Consider the following 21,461-nt stretch of genomic DNA (forward strand, 5'->3'; position numbering starts at 1 on the left):
TATCCAATGATAACATTTAAGATGAAGAAGATAATAGTTCCGAGTTTTGTCTTCCTCTTGAATGCAGCTATGAGTACACTATGGGTGAGAGCGAATGTCAAGCCGCACCTCGTTTGAAGCACAGACTGTTTCTCTCTCTCTCTCTCTCTCATATAGCAGAGAACAGGGGAGGAGAACACCGACTGAACACTGCAGAGAAATTATTCTACTGATCAACAGCGTCCCTTAGAGACCAAAACATGAACACCACTGTTCAGGAGGACGAGAAGCTGTAAGCCTACACGGAGTACCCTAACATTAAGAGGGATCAGACAACATCACAAGGCCTAACCCTAAACGTATAGACGACAGAAAATGCAGTAAAACATACAAAAACAACGAAAATACAAGTTGTATAGAAAGGGATTTTGTGTTAATCAAACGCACTTGAGAAGTGCCTCCACAAAGAACAGTCTGACGCACGCTCAAGATGAGTGTGCATTATAGTGTAGCTGTCCAACTTTCCATGGTGCTGAATACTGCTGAATTTGCTGATGTATAGGTGCCATCCTACTTTACAGAACAAGACATGGATACAATATTTAAATAATAACAAAACAAAAGCAATAAACACGGAAATAATCTACTTCAATGCAGTGTAATTTCCAAGGAATATACAGTTATTAAAGATATGAAAATATTAATTGAGTCTACAGCAGTTCATTATGACTAAAGAGGCGCAGTCCGCAGTACATGGTGCTGAAAGGCTCTTTTGAAACTCGGACACCGCAGAGGATTGTTCATGATCGATTATGCAACGCATGCTACAGCAAGCAACAAGTGAGACTAGAAATGAAAATAGAAACATATTCCACATTTCTGTTTTGAAAGCGGGAAAATATACCAGTAAACTCACCTCTACTGGAGAATCTGGTTCGTCTAAGATGCTCTTTTCACTCTGAATCCGCTGCATGGTCCCTGTCAAGCTGGGGTCCATTATCAGGACGTTCTGACTACCGGGTCTGGAGAACTTACAGTCACTCTTTCTGGAGTCAGTCGTCCTGCACACCTCGTAATTGTACACGTGCTGTAGAGTTCCTGTTCCCAGAGTGTCTGCGTAACGCGGTGGATAATACGGAATAACCGGGAGATTGGAATGATAGAGGATGCGAGACTGTCTCCATCTGTATATTTTCACTGATATAATCACCACTAAACACGTGATGAACAGGAATGAAACAACAGCCAAAGCCAAGACTAAGTAAAAAGTCAGGTTGTCATTGTACTCCTTGTCGTGCGTAAAGTCAGTGAACTCCGAGAGCACTTCAGGGAAGCTGTCGGCCACCGCCACGTTAACATTGACTGTAGCTGAACGAGAGGGCTGCCCGTTGTCCTCCACTACAACAGTGAGCCTTTGTTTCACAGCATCTTTATCAGTCACTTGGCGTATAGTTCTTATTTCTCCATTCTGTAAGCCCACTTCAAACAGAGCCCTGTCTGTGGCTTTCTGTAGTTTATAGGAGAGCCAGGCATTCTGTCCAGAGTCCACATCAACAGCCACCACTTTAGTGACCAGATAGCCCACATCTGCTGAACGAGGCACCATTTCAGCCAGCTGAGAGCCGCCAGTCTGGACTGGGTACAGAACCTGAGGCGCGTTGTCGTTCTGGTCTTGGATGAAGATATTAACAGTCACGTTGCTACTGAGAGGAGGAGAACCACCATCTTGCGCCTTCACAATTATTTTCAGGTCTTTGATTTGTTCGTAATCAAATGAGCGAACGGCGTGTAAAACTCCTGTCTCAGAGTTAATGGATATATAAGCAGAAATTGGACTGCCACTGACCTGCGTGTCCTCGATTAGATAGGAAATCCTCGCGTTTTGATTCGCATCAGAGTCACGCGCTCTGACTGTAAATATGGACATTCCAGGAGAGTTGTTCTCTGTGACGTATGCAGAGTAAACGCTTTTATCGAATAATGGTGCATTGTCATTGACGTCAGAGATTCTAAGGTGTAACGTTCTGGTGCTAGAGAGAGGAGGTGAACCTGAATCAGTTGCTGTTATGGTAATATTATATTCCGATGTCATTTCTCGGTCAAACGCTACATCTGAGATCAAATTATAATAGGTAGATAACGATGACGTTATTTTAAACGGAAGTTTGGTATCTATTGAACATGTAATCTGCCCGTTTTTCTCTGAGTCAGCATCTTTTACATTTATAACAGCAATCGTGGTACCTGGAGGAGCATCTTCAGACACGGGGCTGGAGAAGGACATGACATTTATTATTGGAGCATTATCATTAACGTCAGTAACTTCAATTACAACTTTACTGGTGCCTGTTAATCCTCCACTATCCTTTGCCTCTACTCTCACCTCGTATTTCTTATCTTTTTCAAAATCTATCGGTCCTGAAACTGATATAGTTCCAGTATTCTCGTCAATACTAAATATATCCGCAATGCTTCCCTTCTGCTTGGAAAAGCTGTATGTTAGTTGCCCATATGAGCCACTATCTGCATCGGTAGCGTTCACCATTGTAATGTATCTGCCTTTTGGAGAGTTTTCAATGACGGCAGCTCTATATATTGTTTGGTTAAATAAGGGAGCATTATCATTGGCATCTAGGACAGTAATATCTATATTTACTGTACCAGATCTCTGCGGATTTCCACCGTCTACAGCGATCAGCTTTAAAGACAGACGGGGATGTTCCTCTCTGTCTAGCGGTTTCTGAAGCACCATTTCAGCATATTTACTACCGTCTGGATTCGCATGTTGTTTTAGAATGAAATTATCGTTGGGAGTTAAAATATAATTCTGTAGGGCGTTAAGTCCTACGTCAGGATCCTCTGCATGCTCTAGTGGAAATTGCGCTCCAATTGTAGCCGATTCACTCATTTCAAAATGTATATCTTTTGTTGGAAAAACGGGCGAATGGTCATTCACATCCAGAATTTCAACAGTAACACGGTGCAATTCGATGGGATTTTCTAATATGATCTCAAAGCTGAAGCTACACGGTGTGACGTCGCCACAAAGCTGCTCTCGGTCTATTCTCTCACTCACGACTAGAATCCCTTTGTCTGTCTTCAGCTCCGTGTACTGAACGCTCTCTCCCGTCACGATACGGGCCCGACCGGCACGGAGCCTTTTCAAATCTATTCCCAGGTCTTGAGCTACGTTACCGATAAGCGACCCCTTCTTCATCTCCTCCGGGATAGAATAGCGTATTTGGCCAATAACAATATGACCGGTGCATAGGAGAAAAGCCAACATTTGCCATCGTAGTCTCAAATACCACTGTCCAGGTTGACGAAATTCTTCAAAAGCCATTGTAAGCAAACGGTATATATCCCACGAAAATATGTCCCTTTCTTAAAAAAAATCAATTTTAGAATTAATCCAGACTTTTTTTACACCGTTTCATCCGTGTAATGGTGGAGAACATGTATGTCTCGTCTCGCTCAGCCTCGTTTTAAGCACATAGCCTCTCCCTCTCCTCTGCAGAACGCAGTGTCAGAGGAGGAGACTCTGACAACAGCAGACAGAGCTGATATTACTGACCAATAGCGTCCCTTACTGTCCAAAACCAGAACACCATCACATGGAAGAACTCAAAATTATTTGCCGGTGATGAAGACACGTTAAGACGCACGTCTCTTTAACGTATTATAGGCTACACCATGATTTAACTGCAAAACAATTAATGGTATGGAAAACGCCTTTTAAAATACATAGTGCCATTTTATCAACTTAGCACAAACCATATATGCAATATTACCTTGAGCATTGCTTTAGCCCAATAAAGTAAACGTTATAGCCAACTACTGAATAGTATGAGTATGTAACAACTGTCAAAATTATTGTCTGAAATTGGTAAATGAATGACTGTATTTGTAGGACCTAAAATCACATCCTCCGCATTTATACCTCAGCAACACGTAGGCCTAAACTCGTAGCAATACATTACACAGGGATGAGAGAAGAGAGTTTCAGGACCACGGACAGCGACATAAGGAACGATCGTTTACTTGATGTAACTCAAGAAATAATCTTTACTAGTGAGACTGCTGACAAACTAACGACGAGGGAAAGGATACCGCTCAGCATGGCGAGATTAAGCTACGTAAACCAAATGTGATTTCTAGATATAAAATGCATTAAAAGGAATCCATAACGTGCTCAACTCAGTCTTTAAAGTCTTTATACAACTGGGTGCTCAGTCTTCATGAATGTAGACAATAGCATCTAAATATAAATGCAACAAGAACGACTTTGTGGTCTCAGTCTGTGTTCAGCACCACTGCTCTGGACTGCGACAAAGCGATATAGGATAAACCCATTGGATCTCAAGCAGAGGCTGCAATCAAATCCTCACCATAATACCACAATCACCATACCTAATGGTACCTGAACTATTTTTGTCATAATAAATATATGCATGTGGTAATGTCATGTCACACAGACTATAGTGAATTATTATCACACAAATGGAGTGGCACAATGTTAGGGCTGACAGTAGGTAAAGCAAGCGCAAGACACAAGAGACAGGACAAGCAGTGAATGTGAACAGCGTTTTAATGAAGGGAAATGAGGGTGGTGGGTCAGAGCATGGAGGGTAGGTGGGGCAGTCAGACAGGGCAGGTAAGGAGGCAGGTAGGGTAGGTGGGTAGGGCAGGTAGGACAGGTGGGCAGGGGAGGTAGGACAGGTAGGGCAGGTGGGCAGGGCAGGTATGGTAGGTAGGGCAGGGCAGGTAGGGCAGTTGGGCAGGGCAGGTAGGGCAGACATGTAGGCAGGGCAGTTAGGACACGCAGGGGAACTACAATGTGGAGACAAAAAAATACAAAGAGACTAGGAACAGGAAACACAGGACTAACTCTGAATCCTAAACAGTGCAGAGTGGCTGAGAGCGAGGCTACCCTGTTACCACAATGATCTGGTGATGGGTGGAAGAACAACTGGGCTCTCTATACTGCTGGACTGAAGGCTTGATGGGAGGCAGGCTTGCAACCAGAGCAGGGCAGGAGAATGACATCACCAGGAGACAACCAGAGAATGAAGCAAGTCCCACCACGCACACACTCACTGTGTGTGGAAGGATGTTTGTGTGATTGTGTGTGTGTGTGTGTGTGAGAGAGAGAGAGACCTATATTGTGTGTGAGTGTGGTGAGAGCTGAAATGCTGAGTTTTGTGACACAGCATTACAGTACAGTACTGCATATATGACAGAGTTTGAATCACAACATGGGAGGAACAATTCAGGGGAATTGAGGTGTTCTTACCTGTCAGTTGTGTAGAGGGAGGGGTTGTGTGTTGTGTAGAGGAAGGTGTTGTGTAGAGGGAGGTCCATGGAGGAGAGCACAAAAGAGAAAAAGGAAATAAAAACAATTTAGTTCATGAGGCATTCAAACTATAGTCTCATAAGCTCATACAGGCCATATGTACCTGAGAACGAGAGAAGTTTGCAGCAGAATGTTGAGGAAGAGACATATCTTAAACGATACTGATATTCTGTTGTGATGACCCATTCTGACCCGTCAGAATATCAACCATCACTGAACCGCCAGTTCTGTCTATCACATACAGTAAATGGTAAATGGACTGCACTTATATAGCGCTTTTCCACCTTAGCGGCACTCAAAGCGCTTTACAATGGCCTCTCATTCACCCATTCACACACCAATGGCGGTAGCTGCCATGCAAGGTGCTAACCTGCTCATTGGGAGCAATTTGGGGTTAGGTGTCTTGCTCAAGGACACTTCGACATGTGGACAGTCGGAGCTGGGATTCGAACCACTGACCCTTCGATCACTGAACGACCCGCTCTACCAACTGAGCTACAGCCGCCCCATTACACACACTGTCTCTCTCTCTGACCCACACAGACATACAGACAGAGACACACACACACACACACATAGGCGCGCACGCACACACACACACACACACACACATACACACACACACACACAGGCAGGGGAGGGAGAGGGAGAGAGAGAGACTGGATACAGGCTGGGTGGAAGTGGAGGGCGTGACACAAGCATCAAACACAAACCCCTCAAATTGCTTGAATACAACATGAATGCATTGTTCAACTTCATCCTGAATCAGAAGTCACCAGTGTTGTTGAGTGTGAGTCGTCAGTTGATTGCTTCCCCCTCTGTAGAGTATCGGTCCTAGCTACATCAGTGCTCACCAAACTCTGACTAAATCAATCAATCAATCAATCAAAGCTTTATTTGTATAGCGCATTTCATACCCAGAGGCAACACAATGCGCTTTACAGAGAACAAGGGAGGTGGGCATACGACCCACCTCTACATATTCCAGAGGGAAGCAAAAAAACAGTAATCACCCGGGGGCCAGATAAGTGAGCTGTAAAAATTCTTCCCTGACCCCTCTCAACAAGTCGATTGAGCAAGCTCCAGGAGTATGTTTGTCTACCGGCTAAGAAGATTTATAAAGCAATACATTACATTGAATTACACTTTCAGAGTAAGAGAGGCTAAAAAAGCATCATAGGAGAGACATGGCAAATACTGGTGTGTGTTTGCTATGGCCCAGGCCTAAAGCCGGAAGTGGGCTGGTGTATGTCCGTGTGTACGTGTGACTAAAGGGTCATTTGTACTTCATATCACTCTTTCTCTTTCTGGAGACATTCATCCTGGTAATTGTGCTGTAGAGTTTCCATCCACAAAATGTCTGCGTAACGCGGTGGATAATTCTGAATAACCGGGAGATTGGAATGATAGAGGATGCGAGACTGTCTCCATCTGTATATTTTCACTGATATAATCACCACTAAACACGTGATGAACAGGAAGTAAATGACACACATGATTTGCAGGTGGTGTATAACAGGATATGTTAACAGATGTCTCTTGTATGAATTGAACACCATGATGTAATTGCAAAAATGACAGTGGCATCTTAGCGCATACCAGATTGCGCAATATTACCCTGACCATTGCACAAGCGGTCCTTATAACCACTAAATGGATAGGCCAGCGGCATGAATATGTACAATAATGAGTTATGAGCTTAAATTGGTATTTGACTGATATTTAAAGTCAGTCAGAGTTAAAGTCACATCCTCTGTAATTGGAGCACAGCAAAAGACAGGCCTAAAGGGATATGAATGAACAGGAAAGATAGAAGGTTTCAGCACGATGGACAGCGACACAGCTAATGGTGGAGCTGCAATGCTGGTAGAGCTTAAACTGTTTCAGCTGAAGTAATTTTAATCTGATCTTCAACTATTACATCATTATTGACATGATCTCATGAAATTTATCCTACAAAGAATAACAATCTCAGGGGAAACACTTGAAAATTTAATTAAGAAACACATGCCACTAACCTGATAAATAAACTCCCCAGTTTAAATATAATTTCATAAAAGGACTAGTTTTGCATGTCAGTAAACTCACCTCCAGTGGAGAATCTGGTTCGTCTAAGATGCTCTTTTCACTCTGAATCCGCTGCATGGTCCCTGTCAAGCTGGGGTCCATTATCAGGACGTTCTGACTACCGGGTCTGGAGAACTTACAGTCACTCTTTCTGGAGTCAGTCGTCCTGCACACCTCGTAATTGTACACGTGCTGTAGAGTTCCTGTTCCCAGAGTGTCTGCGTAACGCGGTGGATAATACGGAATAACCGGGAGATTGGAATGATAGAGGATGCGAGACTGTCTCCATCTGTATATTTTCACTGATATAATCACCACTAAACACGTGATAAACAGGAATGAAACTACAGCCAGAGCCAAGACTAAGTAAAAAGTCAGGTTGTCATTGTACTCCTTGTCGTGCGTAAAGTCAGTGAACTCCGAGAGCACTTCAGGGAAGCTGTCGGCCACCGCCACGTTAACATTGACTGTAGCTGAACGAGAGGGCTGCCCGTTGTCCTCCACTACAACAGTGAGCCTTTGTTTCACAGCATCTTTATCAGTCACTTGGCGTATAGTTCTTATTTCTCCATTCTGTAAGCCCACTTCAAACAGAGCCCTGTCTGTGGCTTTCTGTAGTTTATAGGAGAGCCAGGCATTCTGTCCAGAGTCCACATCAACAGCCACCACTTTAGTGACCAGATAGCCCACATCTGCTGAACGAGGCACCATTTCAGCCACCTGAGAGCCGCCAGTCTGGACTGGGTACAGAACCTGAGGTGCGTTGTCGTTCTGGTCTTGGATGAAAATATTCACAGTCACGTTACTACTGAGTGGAGGAGAACCACCATCTTGTGCCTTGATGATCAGGTTAAATTGTTTAATCTGTTCATAGTCAAAGGAGCGCACCGCATGTATGACTCCACTCTCTGCATTAACAGAGACATAACCAGATACCGGAGTCCCGCTGACGTAGGTATCTTCCAGAATATAGGACATACGGGCATTCTGATTGGCGTCAGGATCTTTAGCGCTGACCGTCAGTATAGACACACCAGGAGAGTTATTCTCCACAATATGAGAGTTGTAAAAACCTCGTGGAAACACCGGGGCATTGTCGTTGACGTCAGACACCTTCAGGTGAAAGGTTCTCCTACTTGAGAGAGGCGGAGAGCCTGCGTCACTGGCCACTACGGTGATGTTATATTCTGACACAAGCTCACGATCTAATATGGCGTCAGTTACCAACGTGTAGTAATTTCTCAAATTTGATTTGATCTTAAAAGGGATGTTTTGGTCTAAACTGCAGCTCACCTGTCCGTTTTCTCCTGAGTCCAGGTCTTTAACATTAATAATGCCAATGGTTGTGCCCGGAGGGGAGTCTTCAGATATCGGACTAGTGAATGACATGACGCTTATGACAGGAGCATTGTCGTTTACATCGATTACCTCAACTACGACTTTGCTGGAGTCTGTCAGTCCACCTTGATCTTTAGCTTCAATCCTAATTTCAAATCTTTTATCCTTTTCATAATCGATTTTACCTGAAACGGACAATACCCCAGTGTTTTGATCAATTGTCAATTGATCTGCTTGATCGCTCATTAAGTTAGATAGTAAAAACGTTATATATCCATTTGACCCACTGTCAGCATCAGTGGCATTCACAGTGGTGATATAAGTGCCATTTGGGGCATTTTCCATCACAGTAGCTCTGTACACTGACTGGTTAAATACAGGAGCGTTATCATTGGCATCTAGGACAGTGATATCTATATTTACTGTACCAGATCTCTGCGGATTTCCACCGTCTACAGCGATCAGTTTTAAAGACAGACGGGGATGTTCTTCTCTGTCTAACGGTTTCTGAAGCATAATTTCAGCATATTTGTTACCGTCTGGATTTGCATGCTGTTTCAGTATGAAGTTTTCGTTCTGTGTTAAAATTAAATTTTGTAGGCCATTAACTCCGACATCAGGGTCATTTGCATTCTCTAACACAAATCGCGCGCCGAGTATAGCTGACTCGCTTATTTCCAATCGAACATCGGTTTTCTTAAATACTGGGGAATGGTCGTTCACATCCAACACTTCTATAGTAATGTGATGCAACTCCATCGGATTTTCTAAGATCATCTCAAAGCTGAAGCTACACGGTGTGACGGCGCCACAAAGCTGCTCTCGGTCTATTCTCTCACTCACGACTAGAATCCCTTTGTCTGTCTTCAGCTCCGTGTACTGAACGCTCTCTCCCGTCACGATACGGGCCCGACCCGCACGGAGCCTTTTCAAATCTATTCCCAGGTCTTGAGCTACGTTACCGATAAGCGAACCTTTCTTCATCTCCTCCGGGATAGAATACCGGATTTGCCCGATAACAGTTTGACTCAAAAACAGGAGAAAAACAAGCACTCGCCATCGAATTCCATAATAGAAACGCCATTTTACGCACAGCGGCTGAGGGACCGTTTTGAATTCCATTGCAGTCAAAATGGGAAATGTATCCAACAAATGAAAGAAGGTATGATGTATCCAGTGAGAAAATGAAAGATGAGTAAGATAATAATTCCAATTTTTGTCTTCCTCTTGAATGCAGCTATGAGTACACTATGGGTGAGAGCGAATGTCAAGCCGCACCTCGTTTGAAGCACGGACTGTTTCTCTCTCTCTCATAAAGCAGAGAACAGGGGAGGAGAACACTGACTGAACACTGCAGAGAAATTATTCTACTGATCAACAGCGTCCCTTAGAGTCCAAAACATGAACACCAGTGTTCAGGAGGACGAGAAGCTGTAAGCCTCCACGGAGTACCCTAACATTAAGAGGGATCACAAGGCCTAACCCTAACCGTGTAGATGACAGAAAATGCTAAGTAAAACATACAAAAACAACGAAAATAAAAGTTGTATAGAAAGGGATTTTGTGTTAATTAAACGCACTTGAGAAGTGCCTCCACAAAGAACACTCTGACGCACGCTCAAGATGAGTGTGCATTATAGTGTAGCTGTCAAACTTTCCATGGTGCTGAATACTGCTGAATTTGCTGATGTATAGGTGCCATCCTACCTTACAGAACATGACATGGAGATAATATTTCAACAATAACAAAACAAAAGCAATAAACACGTAAATAATCTACCTCAATGCAGTGTAATTTCCAAGGAATATACAGTTATTAAAGATATGAAAATATTAATTGAGTCTACAGCAGTTAATTATGACAAAAGAGGCGCTGTCCGCATTACATGGTGCTGAAAGGCTCTTTTGAAACTCGGACACCGCAGAGGATTGTTCATGATCGATTATGCAACGCATGCTACAGCAAGCAAGACGTGAGACTAGAAATGAAAATAGAAACATATTCTACATTTCTGTTTTGAAAGCGGGAAAAGATACCAGTAAACTCACCTCTACCGGAGAATCTGGTTCGTCTAAGATGCTCTTTTCACTCTGAATCCGCTGCATGGTCCCTGTCAAGCTGGGGTCCATTATCAGGACGTTCTGACTACCGGGTCTGGAGAACTTACAGTCACTCTTTCTGGAGTCAGTCGTCCTGCACACCTCGTAATTGTACACGTGCTGTAGAGTTCCTGTTCCCAGAGTGTCTGCGTAACGCGGTGGATAATACGGAATAACCGGGAGATTGGAATGATAGAGGATGCGAGACTGTCTCCATCTGTATATTTTCACTGATATAATCACCACTAAACACGTGATGAACAGAAATGAAACTACAGCCAAAGCCAAGACTAAGTAAAAAGTCAGGTTGTCGTTGTACTCCTTGTCGTGCGTAAAGTCAGTGAACTCCGAGAGCACTTCAGGGAAGCTGTCGGCCACCGCCACGTTAACATTGACTGTAGCTGAACGAGAGGGCTGCCCGTTGTCCTCCACTACAACAGTGAGCCTTTGTTTCACAGCATCTTTATCAGTCACTTGACGTATAGTTCTTATTTCTCCATTCTGTAAGCCCACTTCAAACAGAGCCCTGTCTGTGGCTTTCTGTAGTTTATAGGAGAGCCAGGCATTCTGTCCAGAGTCCACATCAACAGCCACCACTTTAGTGACCAGATAGCCCACATCTGCTGAACGAGGCACCATTTCAGCCACCTGAGAGCCGCCAGTCTGGACTGGGTACAGAACCTGAGGCGCGTTGTCGTTCTGGTCTTGGATAAAAATATTAATAGTCACGTTGCTACTGAGGGGAGGAGAACCACCATCTTGTGCCTTGACAACTATTTTAAGTTGTTTAATTTGTTCATAATCAAATGACCGCACGGCATGTAAAACTCCAGTTTCAGAATTAATGGATATATAAGCAGAAATTGGACTGCCACTGAGTTGCGCTTCTTCGATTAGATATGATATCCTCGCGTTTTGATTCCAGTCAGAATCACGCGCTCTGACTGTAAATATGGACATTCCAGGAGAGTTGTTCTCTGTGACGTATGCAGAGTAAACGCTTTTATCGAATAATGGTGCATTGTCATTGACGTCAGAGATTCTAAGGTGTAACGTTCTGGTGCTAGAGAGAGGAGGTGAACCTGAATCAGTTGCTGTTATGGTTATATTGTATTCTGGCATCGTTTCTCGGTCAAAAGCTACATCTGATATCAAATTATAATAACTAGTTAAAGACGACATTATTTTAAACGGAAGTTTCATGTCAATTGAACAAGTAATCTGTCCGCTCCGTTCCGAGTCGGCGTCCTTGACATTAATAATAGCAATCGTGGTGCCTGGAGGAGCATCTTCAGACACGGGGCTGGAGAAAGACATGACGTTGATCACTGGAGCATTATCATTAACGTCAGAAACTTCAATTACTACTTTACTCGTGCCTGTCAGACCACCTTGATCCTTTGCCTCTATCCTAATTTCGTATTTCTTATCTTTCTCGTAATCTATCTGCCCCGAAACAGATATAACCCCAGTATCTTTATCGATTATGAAAATATCCGCTACGCCTCCCTTCACTTTCGAAAAACTATACGACATTTGTCCGTTTGATCCACTGTCTGCATCGCTAGCATTCACAGTTGTGATGTAGGTGCCTTTAGGGGCGTTTTCCATCACAGTAGCTCTGTACACTGACTGGTTAAATACAGGAGCGTTATCATTCACATCTAGGACCGTGATATCTATATTTACTGTACCAGATCTCTGCGGATTTCCACCGTCTACAGCGATCAGCTTTAAAGACAGACGGGGATGTTCTTCTCGATCTAACGGTTTCTGTAAAATCATTTCTGCATACTTACTGCCGTCTGGATTCGCATGTTGTTTTAAAATAAAATTATTGTTGGGGGTCAACACGTAGTTCTGTAGGGCGTTGAGTCCTACATCAGGATCCTCTGCACTCTCTAGTGGAAATTGAGCTCCAACACTAGCCGATTCACTGATTTCAAATTGTACTTCTTTATTTGGAAAAGAAGGCGCATGGTCGTTTACATCTAAAATCTCCACAGTTACGCGATGTAACTCCATAGGATTTTCCAAAATCATTTCAAAGCTGAAGCTACATGGTGTGACGTCGCCACAAAGCTGCTCTCGGTCTATTCTCTCACTCACGACTAGAATCCCTTTGTCTGTCTTCAGCTCCGTGTACTGAACGCTCTCTCCCGTCACGATACGGGCCCGACCCGCACGGAGCCTTTTCAAATCTATTCCCAGGTCTTGAGCTACGTAACCGATAAGCGAACCTTTCTTCATCTCCTCCGGGATAGAATACCGGATTTGTCCGATAACAGTGTGACTCAAATACAGGAAGAAAAAAAACACTCGCCATCGAATTCCACAGTAAAAACGCCATTTTACGCACAGCGGTTGAGGAAACGTTTCGAGTGCCATTGCAGTCAAAATGAGAAATATATCCAACAAATGAAAGCCGGTATGATGTATCCAATGATAAAATGAAAGATGAAGAAGATAATAGTTCTGATCTGTGTTTTCCCTTTGAATGCAGTTCTGGGTGAGAGCGAATGTCAAGCCGCACCTCGTTTGAAGCACAGACTGTTTCTCTCTCTCTCATATAGCAGTGAACAGGGGAGGAGAACACTGACTGAACACTGCAGATTAATTATTCTACTGATCAACAGCGTCCCTTAGAGTCCAAAACATGAACACCACTGTTCAGGAGGACGAGGAGCTGTAAGCCTACACGGAGTACCCTAACATTAAGAGGGATCATACAACATCACAAGGCCTAACCCTAACCGTGTAGACTACAGAAAATGCAGTGAAACATACAAAAACAACGAAAATACAAGTTGTATAGAAAGGGATTTTGTGTTAATTAAACGCACTTGAGAAGTGCCTCCACAAAAAACACTCTGACGCACGCTCAAGATGAGTGTGCATTATAGTGTAGCTGTCCAACTTTCCATGGTGCTGAATACTGCTGAATTTGCTGATGTATAGGTGCCATCCTACCTTACAGAAGAAGACATGGAGACAATATTTAAATAATAACAAAACAAAAGCAATAAACACGCAAATAATCTACCTGAATGCAGTATAATTTCCAAGGCATATAAAGTTATTAAAGATATGAAAATATTAATTGAGTCTACAGCAGTTCATTATGGCAAAAGAGGCGCTGTCCGCATTACATGGTGCTGAAAGGCTCTTTTGAAACTCGGACACCGCAGAGGATTGTTCATGATCGATTATGCAACGCATGCTACAGAAAGCAACAAGTGAGACTAGAAATGAAAATAGAAATATATTCTACATTTCTGTTTTGAAAGCGGGAAAAGATACCAGTAAACTCACCTCCAGTGGAGAATCTGGTTCGTCTAAGATGCTCTTTTCACTCTGAATCCGCTGCATGGTCCCTGTCAAGCTGGGGTCCATTATGAGGACGTTCTGACTACCGGGTCTGGAGAACTTACAGTCACTCTTTCTGGAGTCAGTCGTCCTGCACACCTCGTAATTGTACACGTGCTGTAGAGTTCCTGTTCCCAGAGTGTCTGCGTAACGCGGTGGATAATACGGAATAACCGGGAGATTGGAATGATAGAGGATGCGAGACTGTCTCCATCTGTATATTTTCACTGATATAATCACCACTAAACACGTGATGAACAGGAATGAAACTACAGCCAAAGCCAAGACTAAGTAAAAAGTCAGGTTGTCGTTGTACTCCTTGTCGTGCGTAAAGTCAGTGAACTCCGAGAGCACTTCAGGGAAGCTGTCGGCCACCGCCACGTTAACATTGACTGTAGCTGAACGAGAGGGCTGCCCGTTGTCCTCCACTACAACAGTGAGCCTTTGTTTCACAGCGTCTTTATCAGTAACTTGGCGTATAGTTCTTATTTCTCCATTCTGTAAGCCCACTTCAAACAGAGCCCTGTCTGTGGCTTTCTGTAGTTTATAGGAGAGCCAGGCATTCTGTCCAGAGTCCACATCAACAGCCACCACTTTAGTGACCAGATAGCCCACATCTGCTGAACGAGGCACCATTTCAGCCACCTGAGAGCCGCCAGTCTGGACTGGGTACAGAACCTGAGGCGCGTTGTCGTTCTGGTCTTGGATGAAGATATTAACAGTCACGTTGCTACTGAGAGGAGGAGAACCACCGTCTTGCGCCTTCACAATTATTTTCAGGTCTTTGATTTGTTCGTAATCAAATGACCGCACGGCATGTAAAACTCCAGTTTCGGAATTAATGGATATATAAGCAGAAATTGGACTGCCACTGACCTGCGAATCCTCAATAAGATAAGAAATCCTCGCGTTTTGATTCGCATCAGAGTCACGCGCTCTGACTGTAAATATGGACATTCCAGGAGAGTTGTTCTCTGTGACGTATGCAGAGTAAACGCTTTTATCGAATAATGGTGCATTGTCATTGACGTCAGAGATTCTAAGGTGTAACGTTCTGGTGCTAGAGAGAGGAGGTGAACCTGAATCAGTTGCTGTTATGGTTATATTGTATTCCGATGTCATTTCTCGGTCAAACGCTACATCTGAGATCAAATTATAATAGGTAGATAACGACGACGTTATTTTAAACGGAAGTTTAGTATCTATTGAACATATAATCTGCCCGTTTTTCTCTGAGTCAGCATCTTTGACATTAATAACAGCAATCGTGGTGCCTGGAGGAGCATCTTCAGACACCGGACTCGAGAAGGACATGACGTTGATCACTGGAGCATTATCATTAACGTCAGTAACTTCAATCACCACTTTACTGGTGCCTGTTAATCCACCACTATCCTTTGCCTCTACTCTCACCTCGTATTTCTTATCTTTCTCAAAATCTATCGGTCCTGAAACTGATATAGTTCCAGCGTTCTCATCAATACTAAATACATCCGCAATGCTTCCCTTCTGCTGGGAAAAGCTGTATGTTACTTGGCCATTTGAGCCACTATCTGCATCGGTAGCGTTCACAGTTGTAATGTATCTGCCTTTTGGAGAGTTTTCTATGACGGCAGCTCTGTATATTGTTTGGTTAAATAAAGGAGCATTATCATTAGCATCTAGGACAGTAATAGCTATATTTACTGTACCAGATCTCTGCGGATTTCCACCGTCTACTGCGATGAGCTTAAAAGACAGGCGGGGATGTTCCTCTCTGTCTAACGGTTTCTGAAGCACCATTTCAGCATATTTACTACCGTCCGGATTCGCATGTTGTTTTAGAATGAAATGATCGTTGGGAGTTAAAATATAATTCTGTAGGGCGTTAAATCCGGCGTCAGGATCCTCAGCATGCGCTAGTGGAAATCGCGCTCCAATTGTAGCCGATTCACTCATTTCAAAATGTATATCTTTTGTTGTAAAAACAGGCGCATGGTCATTCACATCCAGAATTTCAACGGTAACACGGTGCAGTTCAATCGGAGTTTCTAGTATGATCTCAAAGCTGAAGCTACACGGTGTGACGTCGCCACAAAGCTGCTCTCGGTCTATTCTCTCACTCACGACTAGAATCCCTTTGTCTGTCTTCAGCTCCGTGTACTGAACGCTCTCTCCCGTCACGATACGGGCCCGACCCGCACGGAGCCTTTTCAAATCTATTCCCAGGTCTTGAGCTACGTTACCGATTAGCGAACCTTTCTTCATTTCCTCCGGAACGGAATATCGGATTTGTCCGATAACAGTGTGACTCAAAAAAAGGAAGAAAAGAATCACTTGCCATCGAATTCCATAGTAAAAACGCCATTTTACGCACAGCGATTGAGGAAACGTTTCGAATGCCATTGCAGTCAAAATGAGAAATATATCCAACAAATGAAAGCCGGTATGATGTATCCAATGATAAAATGAAAGATGAAGAAGATAATAGTTCCGATCTGTGTTTTCCCTTTGAATGCAGTTATGGGTGAGAGCGAATGTCAAGCCGCACCTCGTTTGAAGCACAGACTGTTTCTCTCTCTCTCATATAGCAGAGAACAGGGGAGGAGAACACTTACTGAACACTGCAGATAAATTATTCTACTGATCAACAGCGTCCCTTAGAGTCCAAAACATGAACACCACTGTTCAGGAGGACGAGGAGCTGTAAGCCTACACGGAGTACCCTAACATTAAGAGGGATCAGACAACATCACAAGGCCTAACCCTAAACGTGTAGACGACAGAAAATGCAGTAAAACATACAAAAACAACGAAGATACAAGTTGTATAGAAAGGGATTTTGTGTTAATTAAACGCACTTGAGAAGTGCCTCCACAAAGAACACGCTCAAGATGAGTGTGCATTATAGTGCAGCTGTCCAACTTTCCATGGTGCTGAATACTGCTGAATTTGCTGATGTATAGGTGCCATCCTACCTTACAGAACAAGACATGGATACAATATTTCAATAATAAAACAAAAGCAATAAACACGTAAATAATCAAAGCAGTGTAATTTCCAAGGAATATAAAGTTATTCAAGATATGAAAATATTAATTGAGTCTACAGCAGTTCATTATGACAAAAGAGGCGCTGTCCGCATTACATGGTGCTGAAAGGCTCTTTTGAGACTCGGACACCGCAGAGGATTGTTCATGATCGATTATGCAACGCATGCTACAGCAAGCGACAAGTGAGACTAGAAATGAAAATAGAAACATATTCAAAATTTTTACTGGATGTTTTGAAAGCGGGAAAAGATACCAGTAAACTCACCTCTACCGGAGAATCTGGTTCGTCTAAGATGCTCTTTTCACTCTGAATCCGCTGCATGGTCCCTGTCAAGCTGGGGTCCATTATCAGGACGTTCTGACTACCGGGTCTGGAGAACTTACAGTCACTCTTTCTGGAGTCAGTCGTCCTGCACACCTCGTAATTGTACACGTGCTGTAGAGTTCCTATTCCCAGAGTGTCTGCGTAACGCGGTGGATAATACGGAATAACCGGGAGATTGGAATGATAGAGGATGCGAGACTGTCTCCATCTGTATATTTTCACTGATATAATCACCACTAAACACGTGATGAACAGGAATGAAACTACAGCCAGAGCCAAGACTAAGTAAAAAGTCAGGTTGTCATTGTAGTCCTTGTCGTGCGTAAAGTCAGTGAACTCTGAGAGCACTTCAGGGAAGCTGTCGGCCACCGCCACGTTAACATTGACTGTAGCTGAACGAGAGGGCTGCCCGTTGTCCTCCACTACAACAGTGAGCCTTTGTTTCACAGCATCTTTATCAGTCACTTGGCGTATAGTTCTTATTTCTCCATTCTGTAAGCCCACTTCAAACAGAGCCCTGTCTGTGGCTTTTTGTAGTTTATATGAGAGCCAGGCATTCTGTCCAGAGTCCACATCAACAGCCACCACTTTAGTGACCAGATAGCCCACATCTGCTGAACGAGGCACCATTTCAGCCACCTGAGAGCCGCCAGTCTGGACTGGGTACAGAACCTGAGGCGCGTTGTCGTTCTGGTCCTGGATCAGTATTTTCACAGTCCCATTGCTACTGAGAGGAGGGGAGCCTCCATCCTGCGCTTTTACGCGGAACTGGAAATCCTTGATCTGCTCGTAGATGATGGGGGAAGTGCTGCTGGAAATCTGCTCTATAACTGCCACTCACTAGCCAACAGCGGCTCTAGGAGTTCAATTCACTGAATTGCACAATGAATTAAACTTAAATAGCCTAGGCTGCTCATGTAAGATAAGGAAAATTAAAACAGTGATATGACTTCTCCCACAATCCGTGCAAATACCGCCAGGATCACAATCTACAAACGCTAGCCTACCACATTACCACAAACTCAGGTATAATGGACTCGAGGCTTCATGTCCTATATCAAACTAAGGCCGTAGCCATGGAGTCAACATTGGGAGGCCAAATCTGCGGGAGTAGGGTCCCACCACAGAAAGAAAAACAAAACTTGGAAAAAAAGTTCCTGTCATTCTAAAATATTAAAAAAGTCACTAACACATGGAATTAAATTATTATTATTATTATTTTTTACAATGACGTCTAATAGTGTTTTATATTGCATTGCATTATAAAACATTATTGTATTTAAAAAAATAAAAATAAAAATATTGTTTCATTGTATGTAATGACAGAGATTATGGATTAATAATGTATTACCATAACCATAATCATATAAACAGGAATATGTGCATTGTTATGAAGAAAAGTGCAGATATTGTAGCCAAGGTTTAGCATTGTTGTTCTCATTTACATGTTTACAAGTAAACTTGGGTCGGCCACAGGGGCGTTTGCTCTGCTCTGTTCTCCTCTGGTCCTGTCTTCTCCTCTCCTATCATCTCTCCTCCTCTCCTCTGGTCCTGTGTTCTCCTCTCCTGTCATCTCTCCTCCTCTCCTCTGGTCCTGTGTTCTCCTCTCCTATCATCTCTCCTCCTCTCCTCTGGTCCTGTCTTCTCCTCTCCTATCATCTCTCCTCCTCTCCTCTGGTCCTGTGTTCTCCTCTCCTGTCATCTCTCCTCCTCTCCTCTGGTCCTGTGTTCTCCTCTCCTGTCATCTCTCCTCCTCTCCTCTGGTCCTGTGTTCTCCTCTCCTATCATCTCTCCTCCTCTCCTCTGGTCCTGTCTTCTCCTCTCCTATCATCTCTCCTCCTCTCCTCTGGTCCTGTGTTCTCCTCTCCTTTCATCTCTCCTCCTCTCCTCTGGTCCTGTCTTCTCCTCTCCTGTCATCTCTCCTCCTCTCCTCTGGTCCTGTCTTCTCCTCTCCAGCCCTCTCTCCTCCTCTCCTCAGGTCCTGTGTTCTCCTCTCCTGTCATCTCTCCTCCTCTCCCCTGCTATCCAGTAAGAGAGGAGGTCTTCTCCTTTCTCTGAATGGAACAGAGTGAACCTGAAAGATATATAATCAGTTAACTAGTGAATTGATACACATATGGGGGCCAACAGGAGTCTATACATTAGGATCGGACTGCTGTGATCATTATTCAGTCTTAATCATGAATATTTGCTCCTTTCCTTACTCACCTCCATGTGACCTGCTCTGCCTGTTGGTGTCCTCATGCTCTCTCCCTCTCTCTCTCTGTGTTTCTCTCTCTCTCTCTCCCTCTCTCTCCTTACTCTCAACGCAGAGTGAACAGGAAAGAAATATTATCAGTAAACAAGTGGTGTTTCATCCTATGTTCAGGAATAGATGACTAGTCATTTCTGATCTGAATGGCATTGGTTATTAAATGAAGAAACATTGTCTCATCTCTTGTACTGCTACCATCTGATACTGACAGCTAGTCATTTTCTTACTGCTGTGAACTTCCTTGTCTTATTTTCGGAGTGTTACGCACGCCTCCCAGATGGTAGGTCTAGGGATAGAGAGGAGGGGACCACGCGACAAGCGGCGCCCGTGTGTAAGCTGCCCAAAACTGACAAATGTCACTTCCACCCTTCCTCTTGCTCATGATGATACTCACTGTGAATGAAAGCTGACGTAATAAAGCTGTTTGCACTTTAATCAAACAAAGACAGAAGACAGCGATTGTATAGTCAAGGGTCCCTGAGCCGAGAATAACAGTTCAGTATCTCTGTGCTCTAATATCGAGATAATGGGGAAGGTACTACTGCAAATATATTATTTCACTGCAACAATGGCCAACAGTGGCCTTCAGAGTATATGGTCTTGAACTTCACATATTTGTGAAATGCCCAACAAAAAACTCATATTCGCATACACAAAGAAACAGGATATATCTTCAAAATAATCGCTCGTGAGCTCTATTGAAGTAATTGGTAAATGGTAAAAAAAAACTTCACATATATGGTGCTTTTATCCAAAGCACTTCACAACGGCCTCTCATTTACCCATTTACACACACATTCACACGCCAATGGCGGCAGCTGCCATGCAAGGTGCTAGCTTGCTCATTGGGAGCCATTTGAGGTTCAGCCCAAGGACAATGACATTCGACATGTGGACAAGAGGAGGCGGGATTCAAACCGCTGACCCTGCGGTCATTGGATGACCCGCTCTACCTGCTGAGCCACAGCCGCCCCAGTATCAATTCAGACACTCCAAGCTTGTTTATGAGAATATATATCCACATCACCATCACTAATGAATAATTGATTCATGGTTAAATCAGTCACACAAATATGTATTTACCTGTGGTATAAAATAATGAACAAAACACAGAGAGAAAGAAAGACAGGGAGTCAGAGTCAGGCCTTATATCCAAGGACACCAGAGCTGAGGGGAAAATCAATTGCTGATGTTGATGAGGCTGTGGACCTCTGAATGGATAAGACAGATTACCTAAACAAATGGATATCAACAGTTAACATTTAACTAGGTATCTTTACATTTAGGTCAAAGGAACACACCTCTATTAGTGAGTGGGTGAGACTCTGTGCTTAAGCAACAATTGGCTGTGGCAGAGCACACTTGCTGTCCACAGCTCTGGTGCTGAAAAGGCAGCAAAAAAACTACGGTAAAAAGCTGCAGTTGAAAAGTTGATTGTGTTGGGAGGAAAGGAAACCAATATGGGGAGAATAAAATGTTCATAAACAGTAGTCCTTAGATGGGCTAATATGATGACAAAACAACCGATCTTAGAGTTGCAGCACACTCACCTCCATTGGAGAATCTGGTTCGTCTAAGATGCTCTTTTCACTCTGAATCCGCTGCATGGTCCCTGTCAAACTGGGGTCAATTATCAGGACGTTCTGA

At 43.6% G+C, this 21,461-nt stretch overlaps 5 protein-coding genes across 5 annotated transcripts; all 5 read right to left on the minus strand.

Annotated features, from left to right (window-relative positions):
* Nucleotides 1-212: 212 nt before the first annotated feature.
* Nucleotides 213-3,265, minus strand: LOC311317488 (protocadherin gamma-A3-like; the record flags this gene model as incomplete). Its single annotated transcript, XM_084448569.1, has 2 exons — nucleotides 213-224; nucleotides 884-3,265. The coding sequence occupies 2 exons, from the start codon at nucleotides 3,263-3,265 to the stop codon at nucleotides 213-215; spliced, it is 2,394 nt and encodes a 797-aa protein (XP_084304695.1).
* Nucleotides 3,266-7,556: 4,291 nt separating this feature from the next.
* LOC311317490 (protocadherin gamma-A11-like) lies at nucleotides 7,557-8,788 on the minus strand (the record flags this gene model as incomplete). The annotated part of the gene is given in 2 exon segments (XM_084448570.1): nucleotides 7,557-7,615; nucleotides 7,618-8,788. Coding segments are annotated over 2 exon segments (1,230 nt in total).
* A 1,953-nt stretch (nucleotides 8,789-10,741) lies between these two features.
* Nucleotides 10,742-13,225, minus strand: LOC311317491 (protocadherin gamma-A10-like; the record flags this gene model as incomplete). The annotated part of the gene is made up of 1 exon (XM_084448571.1): nucleotides 10,742-13,225. The coding sequence occupies one exon, from the start codon at nucleotides 13,223-13,225 to the stop codon at nucleotides 10,742-10,744; it is 2,484 nt and encodes an 827-aa protein (XP_084304697.1).
* Nucleotides 13,226-14,285: 1,060 nt separating this feature from the next.
* LOC311317492 (protocadherin gamma-A3-like) lies at nucleotides 14,286-15,325 on the minus strand (the record flags this gene model as incomplete). The annotated part of the gene is given in 2 exon segments (XM_084448572.1): nucleotides 14,286-14,344; nucleotides 14,347-15,325. Coding segments are annotated over 2 exon segments (1,038 nt in total).
* Nucleotides 15,326-16,870: 1,545 nt separating this feature from the next.
* On the minus strand, nucleotides 16,871-21,421 carry LOC311317493 (protocadherin gamma-A8-like; the record flags this gene model as incomplete). The annotated part of the gene is made up of 3 exons (XM_084448573.1): nucleotides 16,871-16,894; nucleotides 17,501-18,379; nucleotides 21,365-21,421. The coding sequence occupies 3 exons, from the start codon at nucleotides 21,419-21,421 to the stop codon at nucleotides 16,871-16,873; spliced, it is 960 nt and encodes a 319-aa protein (XP_084304699.1).
* Nucleotides 21,422-21,461: the final 40 nt, after the last annotated feature.

The sequence above is a fragment of the Borostomias antarcticus genome (assembly GCF_949987555.1).
Source record: "Borostomias antarcticus genome assembly, chromosome: 14".
In the NCBI taxonomy this organism is placed as follows: domain Eukaryota; kingdom Metazoa; phylum Chordata; class Actinopteri; order Stomiiformes; family Stomiidae; genus Borostomias; species Borostomias antarcticus.